The 17508-nt window shown below is 41.8% G+C and overlaps 1 protein-coding gene across 1 annotated transcript in view; it reads right to left on the bottom strand.

The window, feature by feature from the left end:
- The window catches only part of corin (corin, serine peptidase), a 184216-nt gene that overhangs the window by 76822 nt on the left and 89886 nt on the right, over positions 1 to 17508 (bottom strand). Inside the window, exon 5 of the mRNA XM_068007804.1 lies at positions 4254 to 4367. Coding sequence (XP_067863905.1) covers positions 4254 to 4367 — 114 coding nt within the window. The remainder of the gene's footprint in view (positions 1 to 4253; positions 4368 to 17508) is intronic.

Below are 17508 nucleotides of genomic sequence, written 5' to 3'. Positions count from 1 at the left end.
AGAATTAGAGAACACAGATTTAAGGTGATTGGCAAAAGAACCAAAGGCAACATGAGGAAAAACTTTTTTTTGCAGCGAGTAGTTTTGATCTGGAATACTCTGCCTGAAAGGATGATGAAAGCAGATTCAATCGTGGCTTTCAAAACGGAATCGGATAAGTATTTGAAGGGAAAAAATTTGCAGGACTGCAGGGGAATAGGACTAACTGGATGCTCTTACAAGGAGCTGGCATAGGCTCGATGGGCCGAATGACCTCCTTCTGTGCTGTAACCATTCTATGATTTTACATTGAATTTACTATTCTAACTGACACTTGCTGGTTCTGTGTCTGCGTGGCTTGCTAATGATGCTTCAATCTGATTGGTTAAGGGGATACACGGTTCCTTGCCCTGTTCACACAGCTCTCAGATGCCCTGTAGAGGACGCTGCACTTTTTTGGCTCCCCATTGCAGCAAGTTGGCGCCCAAAAGCCCGTGGATAGTTTGTGGGTAAGTTCAAATCTAACGGGCTGCAGGTGTCGCTCGTTCGCCACTCAGTGCAAAATCCAGGCCATTATAATTACCAACTCACCTCTCCAGAACGGGTTACTCGGGCGACCCCAAACCCACCATGGTTAAAGCGCTAGTAAGCATGTTCACAGCGGGTTGAAGTCTGGTTTCCCATTTTGAACTGTCCTACCACTGTTCCTCCCATCCTGAGGGGGTTAAAATTACCCCCATGTTTCTCTCCCCACAGACGCTGCCAGACCTGCTGAGTGTTTCCAACATTTTCTGTTTTTATTTCAGATTTCCAGCATCTGCAGTATTTTGATTTTAGTTGTAAAAAATGTGCCATATATGTTAATGTAATAACATGGTTCTTATTTGAGAACATTTTGCAATGGCTGCAAGAGACAGCTTCCTGTTAAGATATTGATATTAGTAGTTTATGGTACAAACACAGTAAAGCTTTCTTTCTATGACTGACTCTCATTGAAGAACATAAGAACAAAAGAAATAGGATGAGCAGGCCATACGGCCCCTTGAGCCTGCTCCGCCATTCAATTAGATCATGGCTGATCTTCAACCTCAACTCCACTTTCCTGCCCGATTCCTATATCCCTTGATTCCCTTACAGTCCAAAAATCTATCTATCTCAGCCTTGAATATACGCAACCATTGCACATCCACAGCCCTCTGGGGTAGAGAATTCCAAGATTCACTACCCTCTGAGTGAAGACATTTTTCCTCATTTCAGTCCTAAATGTCCGACCCCTTATCCTGAGACTATGCCCCCTAGTTCTAGACTCTCCAGCCAGGGGAAACATCCTCTCAGAATCTTTTATGTTTCAATGAGATTACCTCTCATTCTTCTAAACTCCAGAGAATATAGGCCCATTCTACTCAACCTCTCCTCATAGGACAATCCTCTTATCCCAGGAATCAATCTAGTGAACCTTCGTTGCACTGCCTCTAAGGCAAGTATATCCTTCCTTAGATAAGGAGACCAAAACTGTACACAGTACTCCAGGTGAGGTCTCACCAAAGCCCTGTACAATTGTAGTAAGAATTCCTTACTCTTGTACTCCAACCACTTTGCAATAATGGACAATAATGGTTTCTGGCTCATTTCAGTATTTGACACTTACGCCAGGCCTCAGTTTATATTTACTCTCATTTCACACCAGTTCAAGCACTGGAATGTACACATGCTGCTTGACATGGCTCCACAAAGGTACAGAAAAGTGAATATTAAATGCAAAGTTTGAAACCTGCAGAAAGATTCGTAGATAGTAATCACAAACAACAGAGGTAGTCTTCACTTTGGGCGGGGACGGTAAACTGACGGTTGCGGATCGTATGATTTTCCTTTCCATTGACTCCAATGGAAAAAAATTCAGATGCTGTGTCCTACAGGTGGCTGATCTGCAACCGCCAGTTTCCCACCTTCTTCCAATGTGAAAATTACCCCTAGTACTTCTTATTGTGAAATATTGCATCTTCAAACTCCCAGTTACAGTGTGCTTTCTCATCCCCCAGGAATTTAATTTCTGCTGTATTGATCTCCGATCTGCTTCATAACTTCCTGAATTTGGTAAACATTTACTTAAAACAAATAAGATATTTAAAATTTACTTTATCCATTTAATCTATATTCTATCCTTTGATCTAGATTTTGAATAAGATTAAACCGGCTCCATCCCCCTCTCCACCCACTCTCTCAGGCTGAACCAGACCATGTGAAACCTTGGCATTCTGTTTGACCCTGAACTGAGTTTCAAGCATCACATCCTTGCCATCACCAAGACCACTTACTTCCACCTGCACAACATTGCCCGACCCCACCTTTACTTCAGACCTCTGCCACTGAAGCCTTCATCCATGCTTTTGTCACCTCTAGACTAGATTTTTACAATCTCTTACTTGTTGCCCTTCCATCATCCCTTAACTCCAACTTGTCCAAAACTTAGACGCACATATCTTGTCCCACGCTAAGTCCTGTTTGTCTACCACCCTTGTCTTTGCTGACCTATATTGGCTCCCTGCCCCCAATGCATTAAATTTAAAATCCTCGTCCTCATTTTCAAATCTCTCCAAAGCCTCGCCCCACCCTACCTCTGCAAACTCTTCTCGATTTATATCCTCCTGCATGCTTCAGTCTTCTGACTCTGGCCTTTTGCGCACCCCGTTCTCTTGGTTGCAGAACCTCAGCTGCCTCTGCCCTATTTTCTGGAATTCCTTTCCTAAACATCTCCACATCTCTCACCACCTTTAAAAAGTTCTCAAAACTCTTTGTCTCAACTAAGCTTTCGGTAACCCCTCCGAATCTCTCCCTATGACTCAACATCTACTCCTTTTATCTACGTTTTAACTTCTCTCCTTGTAAAGCACTGTGGGATGTTTTCTATATAAAAGGCACTATATAAATTCAACTTGTTTTTGTGGTTGTCTATTTAAAATGTTTAACAAAATCTGCAGCTACTTAATTATATTACTCCTAAGCTAGATGGGCTAACACTACCAAAAATTAGATTTTTGTCTGATCATAACACAGCAGTGCTGACGATTTTGAGGCTATTTTATGGTTCATCCAGTATGACTGGTACCATGAAATATTTAATGAATCTTTCAGATCATAAAGTTTTTTCTTTTAATTGTGAGTATGAGGTATCATCAGACACATATTGTTGCAATGATGTAGGCAGCTCGAAAAAGAATCAATGACATATACATATATCATCCCCATTCCCCCATTAATGGAGCAGTTGATATCATCATCAGTAGAATGAGAAAAATCCATTTGGCCCATCAAGCTTATTAGGTCAGCAGGTTAGTGCTGCAGGGACCAGCCAGTGGTCTGAACAATAGCCATGGTAAACATCCAGCTCCCTCAGGTGCCACCACAGCCCTGTCATTATCTTATCCTGCAATTTACTTCATTCTGCATTGGTTCCTATTTGAATCAACAAGCACAGCATCCATTACATTAGATTTACCTGTGGATTCATACAATTTTCCCTAGAACCTAGTTAAAATAATTTACTAGTTTTTACTTTAATTCTTCCCCTTATTAAACACTAAAAAAGAATGTTTTTCTTTATACATGCACATACATGCACACAAGGTTTCAGTGGTCCCCAAATAACTGCCTTCTGCTAGGAAAGGAGAACGACCACGAGCTCCAGATAGTTCCTTGCCCATAAACATTAGCTGTTTTCATGTTGCTGCTGTTTTATTTCAGATTCCATGAGGCGGGCATCCATGAACCAGTTCCGAGCATTTACACCACTAAATCCAGCTTCCTTAATCTGGGGGAAAACTTGGCAGGTTTTCATTGATCAATTTTTCTGTGTCAGAATGTGAAGCTGGATTTAGAGGCCTAAAAGCTGGGGAGTGGCTCATGGATGCCAGTCTTCTGGTACCCTAATTAAAACAGTGTCAATATAAAAACAGCTGTTGCCATTCTGATCAGCTAATGCAACACTTGCTTTCCAGGAAAGGCATCTGTTTAAGGCAGTTTCCCTGACAATGATGATCGGTGTCAACATAAACTTGGCACTGCTAACCTGGCAATGATCTGATAATGACACCATATAAACAAACTCAGGTACACAACAGCAAGATATATTTTAGCCCATTGTTATAAAAGCCAGCATTGGAGTTGTACCACACAGCCTTGTTTAAACCGTAACAATACATGACTTTTCGATGACCCTTTGAGAAGAGTGTAATCACTGTCTGCAGTCAATACAGAAAGAGAAAACAATGACATACTGCAGTCTGCCTCATCGCTCCAGTCATCACAATCATTGTAGCCATTGCACAGCAGTTTCCTTTGGATACAGAACCCACTGCCACACAAGAAGTTGTCCAGCTCTTTGCAAGATACTGCAAGAAAAAGAAAAGAAAACATTTTCAAAGCTTTGCCAAGGCTGCAGGCTCCTTTTTGTGAGTCAGTATGTCAGATGAATTTCAGAACTAAAGGAACTGCAAATATATTTATTAATGCCTTTTAATCCAACATCTCCTGTATCTTGAAGGAATCTGAAACTAATTGACATTATATAGTTCAATTTCCTTCCAGTGCGCTGACTGAATTTACCAAAACCAGTTTTCTTTTTAAGCTCTATTTTCTGTTACTTCTGTAAGCAAAGCAGACTTTTTTTTAAAAAAAGAGAAAGCACTTTCTAGGGAAGTTTTGTTTATGCAAAGTTCCAATTTGCTGTTCAGAGTGTACTGGGAGCTTGTCTGCTATATTTGTGTTACCAGTTGGAAAAACTAGCCTGTGTGACCGGCTCAGTTGATGGAGTTTATCCATATACTTCTCTGCAAACCAATTTGATTCTCAAGATAGCAGTATGTAGTTTACCTCAAAACACATAGGTTTTCAAAGTTCCCATACAAGGGGTAATTCAGGATCCAATGCTCCCAGCAGGTAGTGGCGCTCACAGGGAGCGAATTCTAAGAAATCGCAAGCACATAGCTCATGATTTTACATCCATATAAGTCCCATTGTTCAGATTTAGATTCACATGCAAATCAACCGCCTGCCATCTGCTCTTACCCAGCAGGCTTTGAAGAAGTCAGGATATAAATAGCTGTATTTCAAAAGACAAGAATCCCATCCCGTAACACAATAGTTAACGTTCAACTGGTTTAATTCTACATTCACATTCGTCCTGGAACTGAATCATTGAACCTTGTGACTAGGGAATACCAAACCTTCTCTTTGGCAACAGTTGCTTCCCCAATCCTTATATTGAAATTGACTTTGCTCATTAAGGGTTAATGGGGACAAAAAAGATTTACTAGGGTGATACCAAAACTGAGAGGTTATACCTACCAGGAAAGATTGAACATGATGGGGCTCTTTTCTCTAGAAAAGAGAAGACTGAGGGGGGACCTGATAGAGGTCTTTAAGATTATGAAAGGGTTTGATAGGGTTGGCGTAGAGAAGATGTTTCCACTTGTGGGGGAGACCAGAACTAGGAGTCATAAATATAAGATAGTCACTAATAAATCCAATAGGGAATTCAGGAGAATCTTCTTTACCCAGAGAGTGGTTAGAATGTGGAACTCGCTACCACAAGGAGTAGTTGAGACGACTAGCATAGATACATTAAAGGGGAAGTTAGATAAACACTTAAGGGGGAGAGGAATAGAAGGATATGTTAATAGGGCTAGATGAAGTAGGGAGGGAGAGGCTCGTGTGGAGCATAAACACTGGCATGGACCTGTTGGGCCGAATGGCCTGTTTCTGTGCTGTACATTCTATGTAATTATATGTAGAAATTGATCTTTGGCGGCAGTGTAAAATGAGCGATACTGAGAGATCAGCAACATCCCAGTGAGTGAAATAAGGAGAACCAAATGCAGTTTCTGCCTTTTTGCTTTGGAAAAATTCATTTCACAAAAATGTGGCACAGCATATTGGTGCTCCAACACACTTGCATGGAGTGTATGATGCAGATTTGTCCCTGCAATTCACCAGATAGCATGTTTTGATCAACCTGTGAGAGTGAAGGAGAATCGGAGGGTTCCGTAGTTTTAATCTCAAAAAAAAATTGCTACCATTTTGCAATCTCGAAATCCAAACGGTAAAAACTTCTATCCATGATCACAAGGCAGACATAGATGAGAGAGGCTATCTGGCCCAACCCCGCCCATTCATCTTGAAAGACCCTACAATGTCCCCATCACAACATCCAACTTTTACTTAAGTGATTCCAGGGCTTTTGTTCCTTAGTTTAGGTTAAAAAGCTGTGTAAATACACAATGGGGTTTCCCTACACCAAACAAAATAGATAACAGCTACAGTTATTTGGTAGGATAACATTGTTTAAAATTAAGAACAATGGACTTAAAATGATCTCTGTCTTTATCTAACCACAGGATATAAAAGTACAAGAAGTGCACAAGAATGCACTCGGTCTTTAGCCACAACCAATTTGAAATATACGATCATCTATGCCCTCTGAAAAGAATTAGGTTTAGCTGCAAATATGCTGCCAATGCTCAGCATCCAACATCATATGTTGCAAATTAACTACTTAAGCGAGGTACTTGAGGGCTGCCTGTGCCTCCACTTGACTCAGCACCTTTAGAAGAGAGGGGAGAAAAATGGGAAGAAAGTGCAAAAAAGAAAGTCCTGTTTAGCTTTATACACATGACTGATAGTCAAGATTGGGTGAAATGATTAGAGGGAGAAGAATTTCCATTGATGGCTGTGGAAATGATTACAAGCTGTACTTTCAACAAACAAAACTGTTAGGAACCATATCAACTACATCAAATCCCACAAGTCATCAGCTCTTTAACTGATTCAAAAAAATCAAATGCGAACATGAAGGGAAATGTTATGAATCTGTGTCTCCGATGCAGAGCTTTGTCCAGCAAGAGTGTATATCTAGAATTTGGGTACAGAAGTCAATGAGCCCAGCAGGATTTTTCATCCAGGGCAGAAAATCCTGTGAAGCCCATTGACCACTGTGCCCAAATTCTGGACATAAGCAAAGCTCTACAACAGGACTGTGAATTCATAACATTTCCCCTATTATATACATTTTCCCAGCACCCTGTCTGGATAATATTGTCCAGATCGACACAAGAAAAAGGTGAAAGTGCTTTTCCAGTTAGTGGCCCTGTGAGTTGGCTGGCCCATTAAATTTTGTTCCACTTGCAGTGATTCAAATGCCCAGATAAAACTCTAATATCATCCTCCTCTTTAAAATTTGGAATAAGATTTGATATAGTAAAATGGCAGGCTCCGATTTCCTCAATCCCACTAACTGGACTCACTGCTGATGCACATTTCTCTGCCAGTTCAAGAGCAAGGCGATGCTCTTTCTCCTTTGTGTTGGCCTCATGCTGGCTTTGTTTATTTTGCTTGTACACAAGAACATAAGAAATAGGAGCAGGAGAAGGCCAAAAGGCCCCTCAAGCCTGCTCCGCCATTCAATAAGATCATGGCTGATGTTCTACCTCAACTCCACTTTCCCGCCTGATCCCCATATCCCTTGATTCCCTTAGTGTCCAAATATCCATAGACCTCAGTCTTGAATATACTCAATGACTGAGCATCCACAGCCCTCTGGGGTAGAGAATTCCAAAGATTCACAACACTCTGAGTGAAGAAATTTTTCCTCATCTCGCTCCTAAATGGCCGACCTCTTATCTTGAGACTATGACCCCTAGTTCTAGACTCTTCAGCCAGGGGAAACAGCCTCTCAGCATCTACCCTGGCAAGCCCTCTAAAAATTTTATACTCCAGAGAATATAGGCCCATTCTACTCAATCTCTCCTCATAGGATAACCCTCTCATCCTAGGAATCATAGAATGGTTACAGCACAGAAGGAGGCCATTCAGCCCATCGAGCCCGTGCCGGCTCTTTTTAAGAGCAATCCAGTTAGTCCCATTCCTCTGCTCTTTCCCCGTAGCCCTGCAAATATTTTCCCTTCAAGTATTTATTCAATTCCTTTTCAAAAGCCAAGAATGAATCTGCTTCCACCATCCTTTCAGGCAGCGCATTCCAGATCATAACTACTCGCTGCTTAAAAAAGTTTTCCCTCACGGCGCCTTTGGTTCTTTTGCCAATCACCTTAAATCTGTGTCCTCTGATTCTCAACCCTCCTGCCAATGGGAACAGTTTCTCCTTATTTACTTTATCTAAACCCTTCATGATTTTGAACACTTCTATCAAATCTCCTCTCAACCTTCTCTGCTCTAAGGAGAACAACCCCAGCTTCTCCTGTCTATCTATGTAACTGAAGTCCCTCATCCCTGGAACCATTCTAGTAAATCTTTTCTGCACCCTCTCTAAGGCCTTCACATCCTTTCCAAAGTGCGGTGCCCAGAATTGGACACAATACTCCAGCTGTGGCTGAACCCGTTTTTTATAAAGGTTCAACATAACGTCCTTGCATTTTACTCCATGCCTCTATTCATAAAGCCCAGAATCCCGTATGCTTTATTAACCGCTTTCTCAACCTGTCCTGCCACCTTCAAAGATTTATGCACACATTCCCCCAGGTCTCGCTGTTCCTGCATTCCTTTAGAATTGTACCCTTTAGTTTATATTGCCTCTCCTCATTCTTCCTGCCAAAATGTATCACTTCGCACTTCTCTGTATTAAATTTCATCTGCCATGTGTCCGCCCATTCCACCAGCCTGTCGATGTCCTCTTGAAGTCTATCACTATCCTCCTCACTGTTTACTACACATCCAAGTTTTGAGTTTTGTGTCATCTGCAAATTTTGAAATTGTGCCCTGTACACCCAAGTCCAATTCATTAATATATCAAAAAAAGCAGTGGTCCGAGTACCAACCCCTAAGGAACATCACTGCATACCTTCTTCCAGTCCGAAAAACAACCGTCCTAGTGAACCTTCAATGCACCCCCTCTAAGTTAAGTATATCCTTCCTTAGGTAAGGAGACCAAAACTGTACTCAGTACTTCAGATGTGGTCTCACCAGAGCCCTATGTAATTACAGCAAGACTTCCTTACTCTTATACTCCAACCCCCTTGCAATAAAGGCTAAAATTCCATTTGCCTTCCTATTTGCTTGCTGTACCTGCATGTTAACTTTCTGTGATTCATGTACAAGGACATCTAAATCCCTCGGTTTACCAACATTTCTTAGTCTCTCACCTTTTAAAAAATATTCTGCTTTTCCATTCTTCCTACCAAAATGGATAATTTCACATTTCCGCACATTATACTCCACCTGCCACCTTCTCGCCCATTCACTAAACCTATCTATATCCCTTTGCCACTTCTTTGTGTCCTCCTCACAGCTTACTTTCCAACCTAGCTTTGTATTGTCAGCAAACTTGGATACATTGCACTCAGTCCCCTCATCTAAGTCATTGATATATATTGTAAACAGCTGAGGCCCAAGCACTGATCCTTGTGGCACTCCACTAGTTACAACCTGCCAACCTGAGAATGGTCCGTTTATTCCTATTCTCTGTTTTCTGTCCGTTAATCAATCTTCAATCCAAGCTAATATATTACCCTCAATCCCATGAGCTCTAATCTTGTGTAACAACCTTTTATGTGGCACCTTATCGAATGCCTTTTGAAAATCCAAATATACGAAATCCACTGGTTCCCCCTAATCTACCCTGCTAGTTACATCCTCAAAAAACTAATAGATTTGTCAAACACCATTTCCCTTTCATAAAACAGTGTTGATTCTGCCTAATCATATTATGATTTTCTAAGTGCCTTTTGTTACTACATCCTTAATAATAGATTCTAGCATTTTCCCTATTACTGATGTCAGGTTAACTGTTCTCTCTCTCCCTCCTTTCTTGAATAGCGGGGTTACATTTGCTATCTTCCAGTCCACGGGGACCATTCTAGATTCTAGGGAATTCTGGAAGATCAAAACCAATGCATCCACTACCTCTCTTTTAAAACCCTAGGGTGTAGGCCATTAGGTCTGGGGGATGTCAGCTTTTAGTCCCATTAATTTTTCCAGTATTTTTTCTTGACGAATCTTAATTGCTTTAAGTTCATCACTCTCATTAGACCTTTGGTTCCCCACTACTTCTGGTATGTTTTTTGTGTCTTCTACTGTGAAGACAGAAACAAAATATTTGTTTATTGTTTCTGCCATTTCTTTATTCCCCATTATAATTTCTCCTGTCTCTGCCTCTAAGAGACCCACGATTACTTTCGCTAATCTCTTCCTTTTTACATACTTGTAGAAGCTCTTACAATTTGTTTTGATATTTCTTGCTAGTTTACTCTCATATTCAATTTTCTCCCTCTTCATCAATTTCTTGGTCATCCTTTGCTGATTTCTAAAACCCTCCCAATCCTCAGGCTTACTATTCTTTTTGGCAACAGGGTAAATCTCTTCTTTTAATCTAATACTATCCTTAACGTCTCTAGTCAGCCATGGTTGGACGACTTTTCCCATCCAGTTTTTATTTCTCAAGGGAATGTATATTCGTTGAGAATTATGAATGATTTCTTTAAATGTTTGACCCGTCATATCTTTTAATCTAATTTCCCAATCTACCTTAGCCAACTCGGCCCTCATACCTATGTAATTGGCTTTGCTTAAATTTAAGACCTTTGTTGGGGATCATTCCCTCTGTTCTTCCTGTCCGTGTTGTTTTTGTTCTTTCTCTAGCTGAGGTTCTCTCCTCCTTAACTGAAACTCGTTCTCCTTAACTGAAATTCTCTCTTGCTTTTTCTTCCACCGCTAACCGTGCAATTTCAATTTCTGCTACCTTTCATCTGGTTGGCATTTTCAGATATTACTCTTTCTGTTCTGTTCACTTTGAATTTTAAATGTTTAAAATCATTTTTATCACCAGTATCCCAGGTAGCTGCTACCAACTTTTAACAATTCAGGTCCGCCATAGATATCTTCCCAGATTCAGTGACTTCAGTCACTCCTGTATTCGGTCTGAGCAGATTACTTTTATAGGAGTTGACTCACGCTGCCTTATATCTATCTACTTGTATGATAATGTAACAATAGCACCCTCTTGTGACTTGGACCAGATATTCATGTCTTTTGCAGGTATACTTCTTCAATCTCTCCGAAACCGAACAAAGCAGTCACTTGGTGAGGCGTGGCTTGATATAAATTGATAAGCTGTTTTATTTCATAGTGTGGTGAACAATCAAAACAGCAGCTCTGATTGGGCTCACTTAATTCAATCGGTACAACTTATCTTTGTATAATTAAACAAAATAAGGAACACGCCAGGTTTCCCCACAACAGTGCTGACTGTTCTTCCAGCATTTCTAGCCTATTAGCTTCATTAAATGCCCTCACAGCTTTCTCTTTAATCACCCAACTGTCTGCCAGTGTATTGGTCTTTGTGTTTTGTATTCCTCTGTTCACAGACAGATAGGGATGAAAGACTTTCCAACACAATGGGTGAGAGGTTGGGTTGACAAGTGGTAGGTAACATTCACGCCACATATGTGCCATACAATAACCATCTTTAACAAGAAAAGGTCCAAGATCTCCTCCTGATCTTCAATGACATTACCACTGCTGAATCTTCCACCATCAACGTCCTTGGGGTCGTCACTTACTAGAAGCTTAACTGGACCAGCCATAACAACACCGAGGGTATGAATGAAGGACTGAAGCTGGGTTCTCTGCAAACAACGGTTCACCTCCTGACCCCTCAAAGCCTCGCCACCATCTACAAGGCTCATGTCAGAAGTATGATGAAATACTCACCACTTGCCTGGATGGGTGCAGCTACACCAGCATTCAAGAAGCTTGACACCACCCAGGACAATCTGCTTGAACTGCACATCAGACCCTGGACTTAATATTCATCCCCTCCACTACTGACGCACTGTAAGATGCAGTGCAGCACCTCCCAGCCTTGTGCCTTGTATCACCAAAAAGAACAAGAGCAGCAATGTCATGGGAACACGATCACCTTCAAGTTTCAAGCCATTCGTTCACTGTTGCTGCGTCAAAATCAAAACAAGGACTGCACCGGTTTGAGGAGAAGGCCCAACACCATCTTGTCAGGGCAACTAAGGATGGGCAATAAACATGGTCACCAGCGTTGCCTACGCCCCAAGAACAAATTTAAAAACTCTGGCCAAGAAATTTAGCTTGCGCCCAAACCAGACGTAAAATCAGCAAGTGAAGGTTCTGTGTACTGGTCAGACTGAGATCCAAGCCAAATTTGTCTTTGGCCCTCGTTTAAATGCTGCCGGCAACCTGCGGGCGCTACACAGATGCCCTGTTGTAGCTCGCCAGTTGGAGAGGACAAGAAATCAGCCAGCTCCTGCTCTGATCCTGGGGGAGGCCTCGAACACTTCGGCAGCAGGCCGGAGTATTTTTGTGGGTGCTTCTCTTGCTTCTCCCGGGCTCACAAAAATAGAAAGTGAAAATTTCCTGGGCTTTTTTTGAGTGGCCTCCAGTGGTCCCTTTAATGATCGCTGGTTAGGCCGCTCAATGCCTGGTATAACTAGGTGGAGCATGCAAAACGCACACTCTGCCCATTTGTAGCTACATTTTGCAACTGGTGTGGGACCTCAATTTGCAGATAAGAGGAGCCTTACGCCTGTTTCAGGCAGGTGCCCTGGATGACTAAAAGTCACCTGAACCAATATGGCATCCAACGCAATCCCAGCATAGTTCGGGCGCAGCAAATCACAATGCAAAATTTGGAGGTCTAATACTGCTTTTACATCATGAGTTTAATTTCTCCTGATCGGTTTTCTGTTGCTTATGAAACTTCCAGCAATAATGCCACATTTCATTTAAAACCGTGGCGGGGGTTGGGGGGGATTCTTCTCTTCCGACAGAGTTTCGGTAGGACTTTTGTCCATCCCTCCTTATCTTCCCCAAACCAATTTCCTGAGTCGAGCTCATTATATATGCATGGCAGGCTCCCAATGGGATTCCGCAATCAAGAGGAAGCCTGCCAATGCAAAGGTGCAGAATCCCAATGGTGCTGCAGCATGGACAATGCCATTTTTCTCATGACAGCACCAAGAAGTGGCAGTAACATGGGTGGAAAGATGGAAAATCCTCTGCGGGACCTGGGACCATGCGCCCCTCACCATTATTTGAATGCAGCAATCAGGGAAGAAATGGCCAGTGGTTGTCCTGGTGGTTGTGGGGGGGGGGGGGGGGGGGAGGGAAATCTTGGAAATCCATATACACAATATCCATTTAATTTCTTTTACTCATACAAGCCTTCAATATTTTTTTAATTTGTCATGTCTTTTTAAGTGCATATTATTTTTATCCCATTGCATAGCAGCAGCACCAATGTTAGGCTGCTGACTGGTTTATAGTTATCTCACTTATCGAGCGCAAATGGGAATACGCTGTACTTTTGGTGTACATCGGTGCAGCGGCAGCAAGTCTGAGGAAATTCAGGGCCTTGTGTTTATAAAATCCATCATGTTTATGTCACCTGCAAGTCTTTCTCCATACCCTTCACACCTCACCGCCCACCCACCCCCGCCATTGCCTTTCTAATCTTTTTTGCTTCCCCTCTATATTTTCTATGCTCTGATTGAATTTTTTTTGCATTATTAATCATATGTCTTGATTCCAAGTCTCATTTTAATTTGAACTTCTCGATTCATCCAAGGATCTTCAAAGTTTTCCTGCGTGATCTTTACTTCTCGCTGGAATAGACTAGCTTGTACCCTAACCTTCTTCTGTTTGAATATTTCCCATTGTTTGTCCACTGTCTAATCTTCCAATTTTTCTTTCCAGTTTATCAGGACTAGTTCCCCTTTTATCTAATTGAAATTGGCTTTTTTCCAGTCAAGTACCTTTACCTTTGAGTGTTCCCTTTGCATTTCAATTTTCACATCAAACCTAATTATGTTATGGTTGTTGTTTCCGAGATATAGCCCTACTTGCCCCAGTTCATTTCCTAGAGTTGGACTAAAAATGTTTTGATCTAGAAAGCAGTCCTGAAAACACTGTAGAAAGCACTCCCTTTCCATGCTGGTCCAATTACTTTTACCCAATATCCTCATTGAATAATTCCAAGAGCTGGGCTACTAACAAGTATAGAAAAATATGATTAGGATTTCCTAGAAGTTGTTTAGAGAGAATGGTTCTCAGAGACTTTGCTGGCTATTTTCTCGATTTCTACTTAATCAGGAAGTATTCTATATGCAGGTCATTTCCTAATTTTCTGTCTCTCGTCAAACACCCATGGATGCCTTTAATATATGAGCTGCAAACAGAAACAATTGCATTTTGAGTGACAAGGGATGTGCACTCTTGTCAAATGTAGCCGATTATCACTAGTTAGCCTACAAAAGCCTTCGGTAATGGCTGACATTAAAATCCATTCAATAGTGTGAGTCAGCTTCTTTGTTAGAAAATCATACCAAAAGCCTGATAGTACATTGATACTGTACACTTAATACACAATTAAAGAAATGATTAAATATTACCTTGTCATCCTTTCCACAAATAACCTCCAAGAAAACTCCCATTATAAATCAGTACCAGGTTAGGACTTGTGGGCAAATATCAATGGTGTGATATTGAACCGCACAGACTGAGAAGGTCCCAGGTTGAATCCCTGGTCTGTCCTGAGTTGGCTGATTTCAGGCAGATGGGATGGATACGGAAAGTGAGGGTTCTACAATCGGCCTCAATATCTCTGGCTTGACGAGCGGAAAAAAATCAGCCTGGGTTCCAGCTCCTGATTGCTGTCTCATGATTCCTAACAGAGCCAGCTATAGACACCCCATAGCTGCTAAAATTATCTGCAATATTTACTGTCGAAAGTAATCTGCTTCAACAAACGCAAAGAAAATGGAATTGTTCAAACTGTTGACCTAGAGTTAAATGATTGAAAATATTTTTAAATCATTGAAAATATTGTGTATTGTTGAATCTGTTCTGGTGAAATTATCAGTTTCTTATCTGCAAAAGAGTTTTTTGAGTTTTGAACCCCGTTCCCTACCCTTGTCTGTAAACTACCATAACAACGTAATTATTTTATCTGAATTTTTTAAAAACTGTGTAATAACCAGATAGTTCCCTACAAACTTGTGCACTTTGCATTGATCTCCCCAATACTGAAGTGAAGTGCTATGGGATTGTGAATAGTTTACCTGCCTCTCTGCCTGTTCTGTAACCTGGACACAGTCACTGGGGACTTTCCACATCAGGGTCAAGAAATCACTAGGGCTGTGGAAACATCCTCCAAAACTTACACACATAATGCAAAATAAAACAGGAACATTGATCACTAGTAGCAATGCAGGATAGTCTCTCAAAATCATCTGTTCATATTAATTAATTAATATAAAATAGATTTTTAAAAACCTCAACAGTTTTTCAGGTTAGTTTAGAGCAAATAGAGTAATGAAATAATGGAGTAAGGTGCTTATAAGCATAATACTGTTTGTGTTGATGAATGTTGGATAGGGTGAAATAAAACAGATGGTCGAGAACGCATGCTAGATTGGGGTCCCCCAAAATAGCCTCCATGAAGGCAAGATCCTAAGGCCAGCTCTGCTCTGGTTCTTCTACGTGGATGCTGGGTGATAACATGATTGGACTCGGCAAATCTGCCCAAGATATTCTCGGGTTCAACTTCAAAAGACTCTCCTGCAAGCTGACACAGTGTCCCTCACGATCAGGAGCTTACCTTCACTATTCAATAGTTAGTCATATGATAGCTTGGCCAAGTGGGTCATAACAATGAAAACCCTTGTTATATGAACTCGATGCTGTGATCTCATGCGCTTCTCCAATCTTCCAAAAGATGGACTAATGAACACTTCAGTGAAATGAGGCCAAACGCAAGTCAACACACTGGACTATTTTACAATTCTTAAGTAAACGTACAGAGCAACATTTATAATAAATTTTACTTCACTTCTTTCTTTTCTTTTCTTCAACATAATTCAGTAAACCTGCTCATTGTATAGAAAATAACAAACAGGCCATGCTATCCCTGTTGATGGGCTAAATATTCACTTTTTCTGGTCAGCCCCTTCTCTGAATCTGACCAGCTCTATCTTAAGGACACCTTGGGTGTCTGTCTGTCTCGTTCAGTAAATGTTTTCAGCAGACCATGGGTAAAACTTTGGCAGGGGCGTAAAACTGGTGATATCAGATCATCCACCCACCCATTCATTGCCTCGATGGAAAGGAAAATCGGGTGGGTGTAAAATGGGCAGCCGATCCAATATCACCCGTTTTATGTTCTTGCCAATATTGAAAGTTTTGGCGCATTCTTTCTTAGCTGGAGAGTAAGTCAGGGGGTCCCCTAGAAACAAACTCTTGAAGAAATGGCCTTGATTTTAACTTGGTGCAGGGCGAGTGATAAGATTGCATGCTGATGCTACAGATGTTAGCTCCTGGGCCTCATTTGCATATGCAGAACCAGACTTCTGCCCGAACCAGGCAGGAATCACTGCATGGCCAGCGGGCGAGAGCAGGAATTGGGGTGGCAGGAGGCCGCTACCGGAGACCAGTAGGAACGGTCCATGGCACAAGATAAGTCCATCCCTGTTAGGAGTGGGGGAGGGGGGTGAAGCCCAGAGCAAGGTTTCCTTGTGTGGCCAGGAGGAACACTCCTGCTCCCCTGGCCCACAAAGAAACTAAAAAATGTTCTTAAAACCTACCTCTTCTGACCCTGGCTGCTGCTCCTGGCAGGTTTTGCTTGGCTGGGAAACCACCACAGCTCCCTCACTCAGGCCTCAGGTTAAAATGCCAGATCGGGCCCCGTTTATGTCACCAGCTTGGGGCAAGTATCCTCACCGCCTGCAATTTAAATTTGGAGACGGCCAGCTGGAGGTGGGAAAGGAATGGGCAAACCCCCCACTCCATTTTGACTGCCCCCACCACCTGGTTTCTGCCAAGTGGAGGGAGTTACAATCAAGGCCACTGAGTCAGCACGGCTCACAGGAAAGAAGCAGTCTCCTGTCTGGATGGAGTTAATGATTATTATTGTCTCAAGTCAAAGTGGTGTGTGAGAAGCAACATTCCACAAACTGATCCTTATAGCTTTAACACACATCCTCTTCCCTTCCTTTGACTCCCGGTGGAGATTTTAATCTCTCGCAAGCTATCATTTCAATATAAATTATACTAAACTCCTTCTGTGGCCAAATGGCCAATACTCCCGACACACGATACTCTCCCACTGTTGAATAATGAGTTGCTGTTCACCAGGGTAAATTTTACATATTCATTAATGTTTGCGAAATCCTGCAGGACCCATTGAACTTGTGCTCAAATTCACTATAATGCCTTCTGGTGGGTGAAGCTTCAAACTGGGAGTGCAGATCCGTAAAGTCTATCCCACTGTTTACACTCACAGAAGCTCACACTGGGAGTGCAAATCCGTAAAGTCTCCCCTACTGTTTACGCTTACAGATGGTGGATGGTTACTTGGGCAAGGCACAAGAAGAACTGCACCCTACAGCTTGGGGGCGGAAAGAGAAAACTGGATACGGAGAAAAAAATGGCAGCTTTAATTTTCTGTTTGTTAAATTTGTCATATAGCTATATATTTTGTTTGTGAAAAGCATTATGCAA

This window comes from Heptranchias perlo, chromosome 1 (assembly GCF_035084215.1).
Source record: "Heptranchias perlo isolate sHepPer1 chromosome 1, sHepPer1.hap1, whole genome shotgun sequence".
NCBI classification, from domain to species: domain Eukaryota; kingdom Metazoa; phylum Chordata; class Chondrichthyes; order Hexanchiformes; family Hexanchidae; genus Heptranchias; species Heptranchias perlo.
Note: the sequence above shows the minus strand (reverse complement) of the source record. Positions and strands in the feature narration are given on the sequence as shown.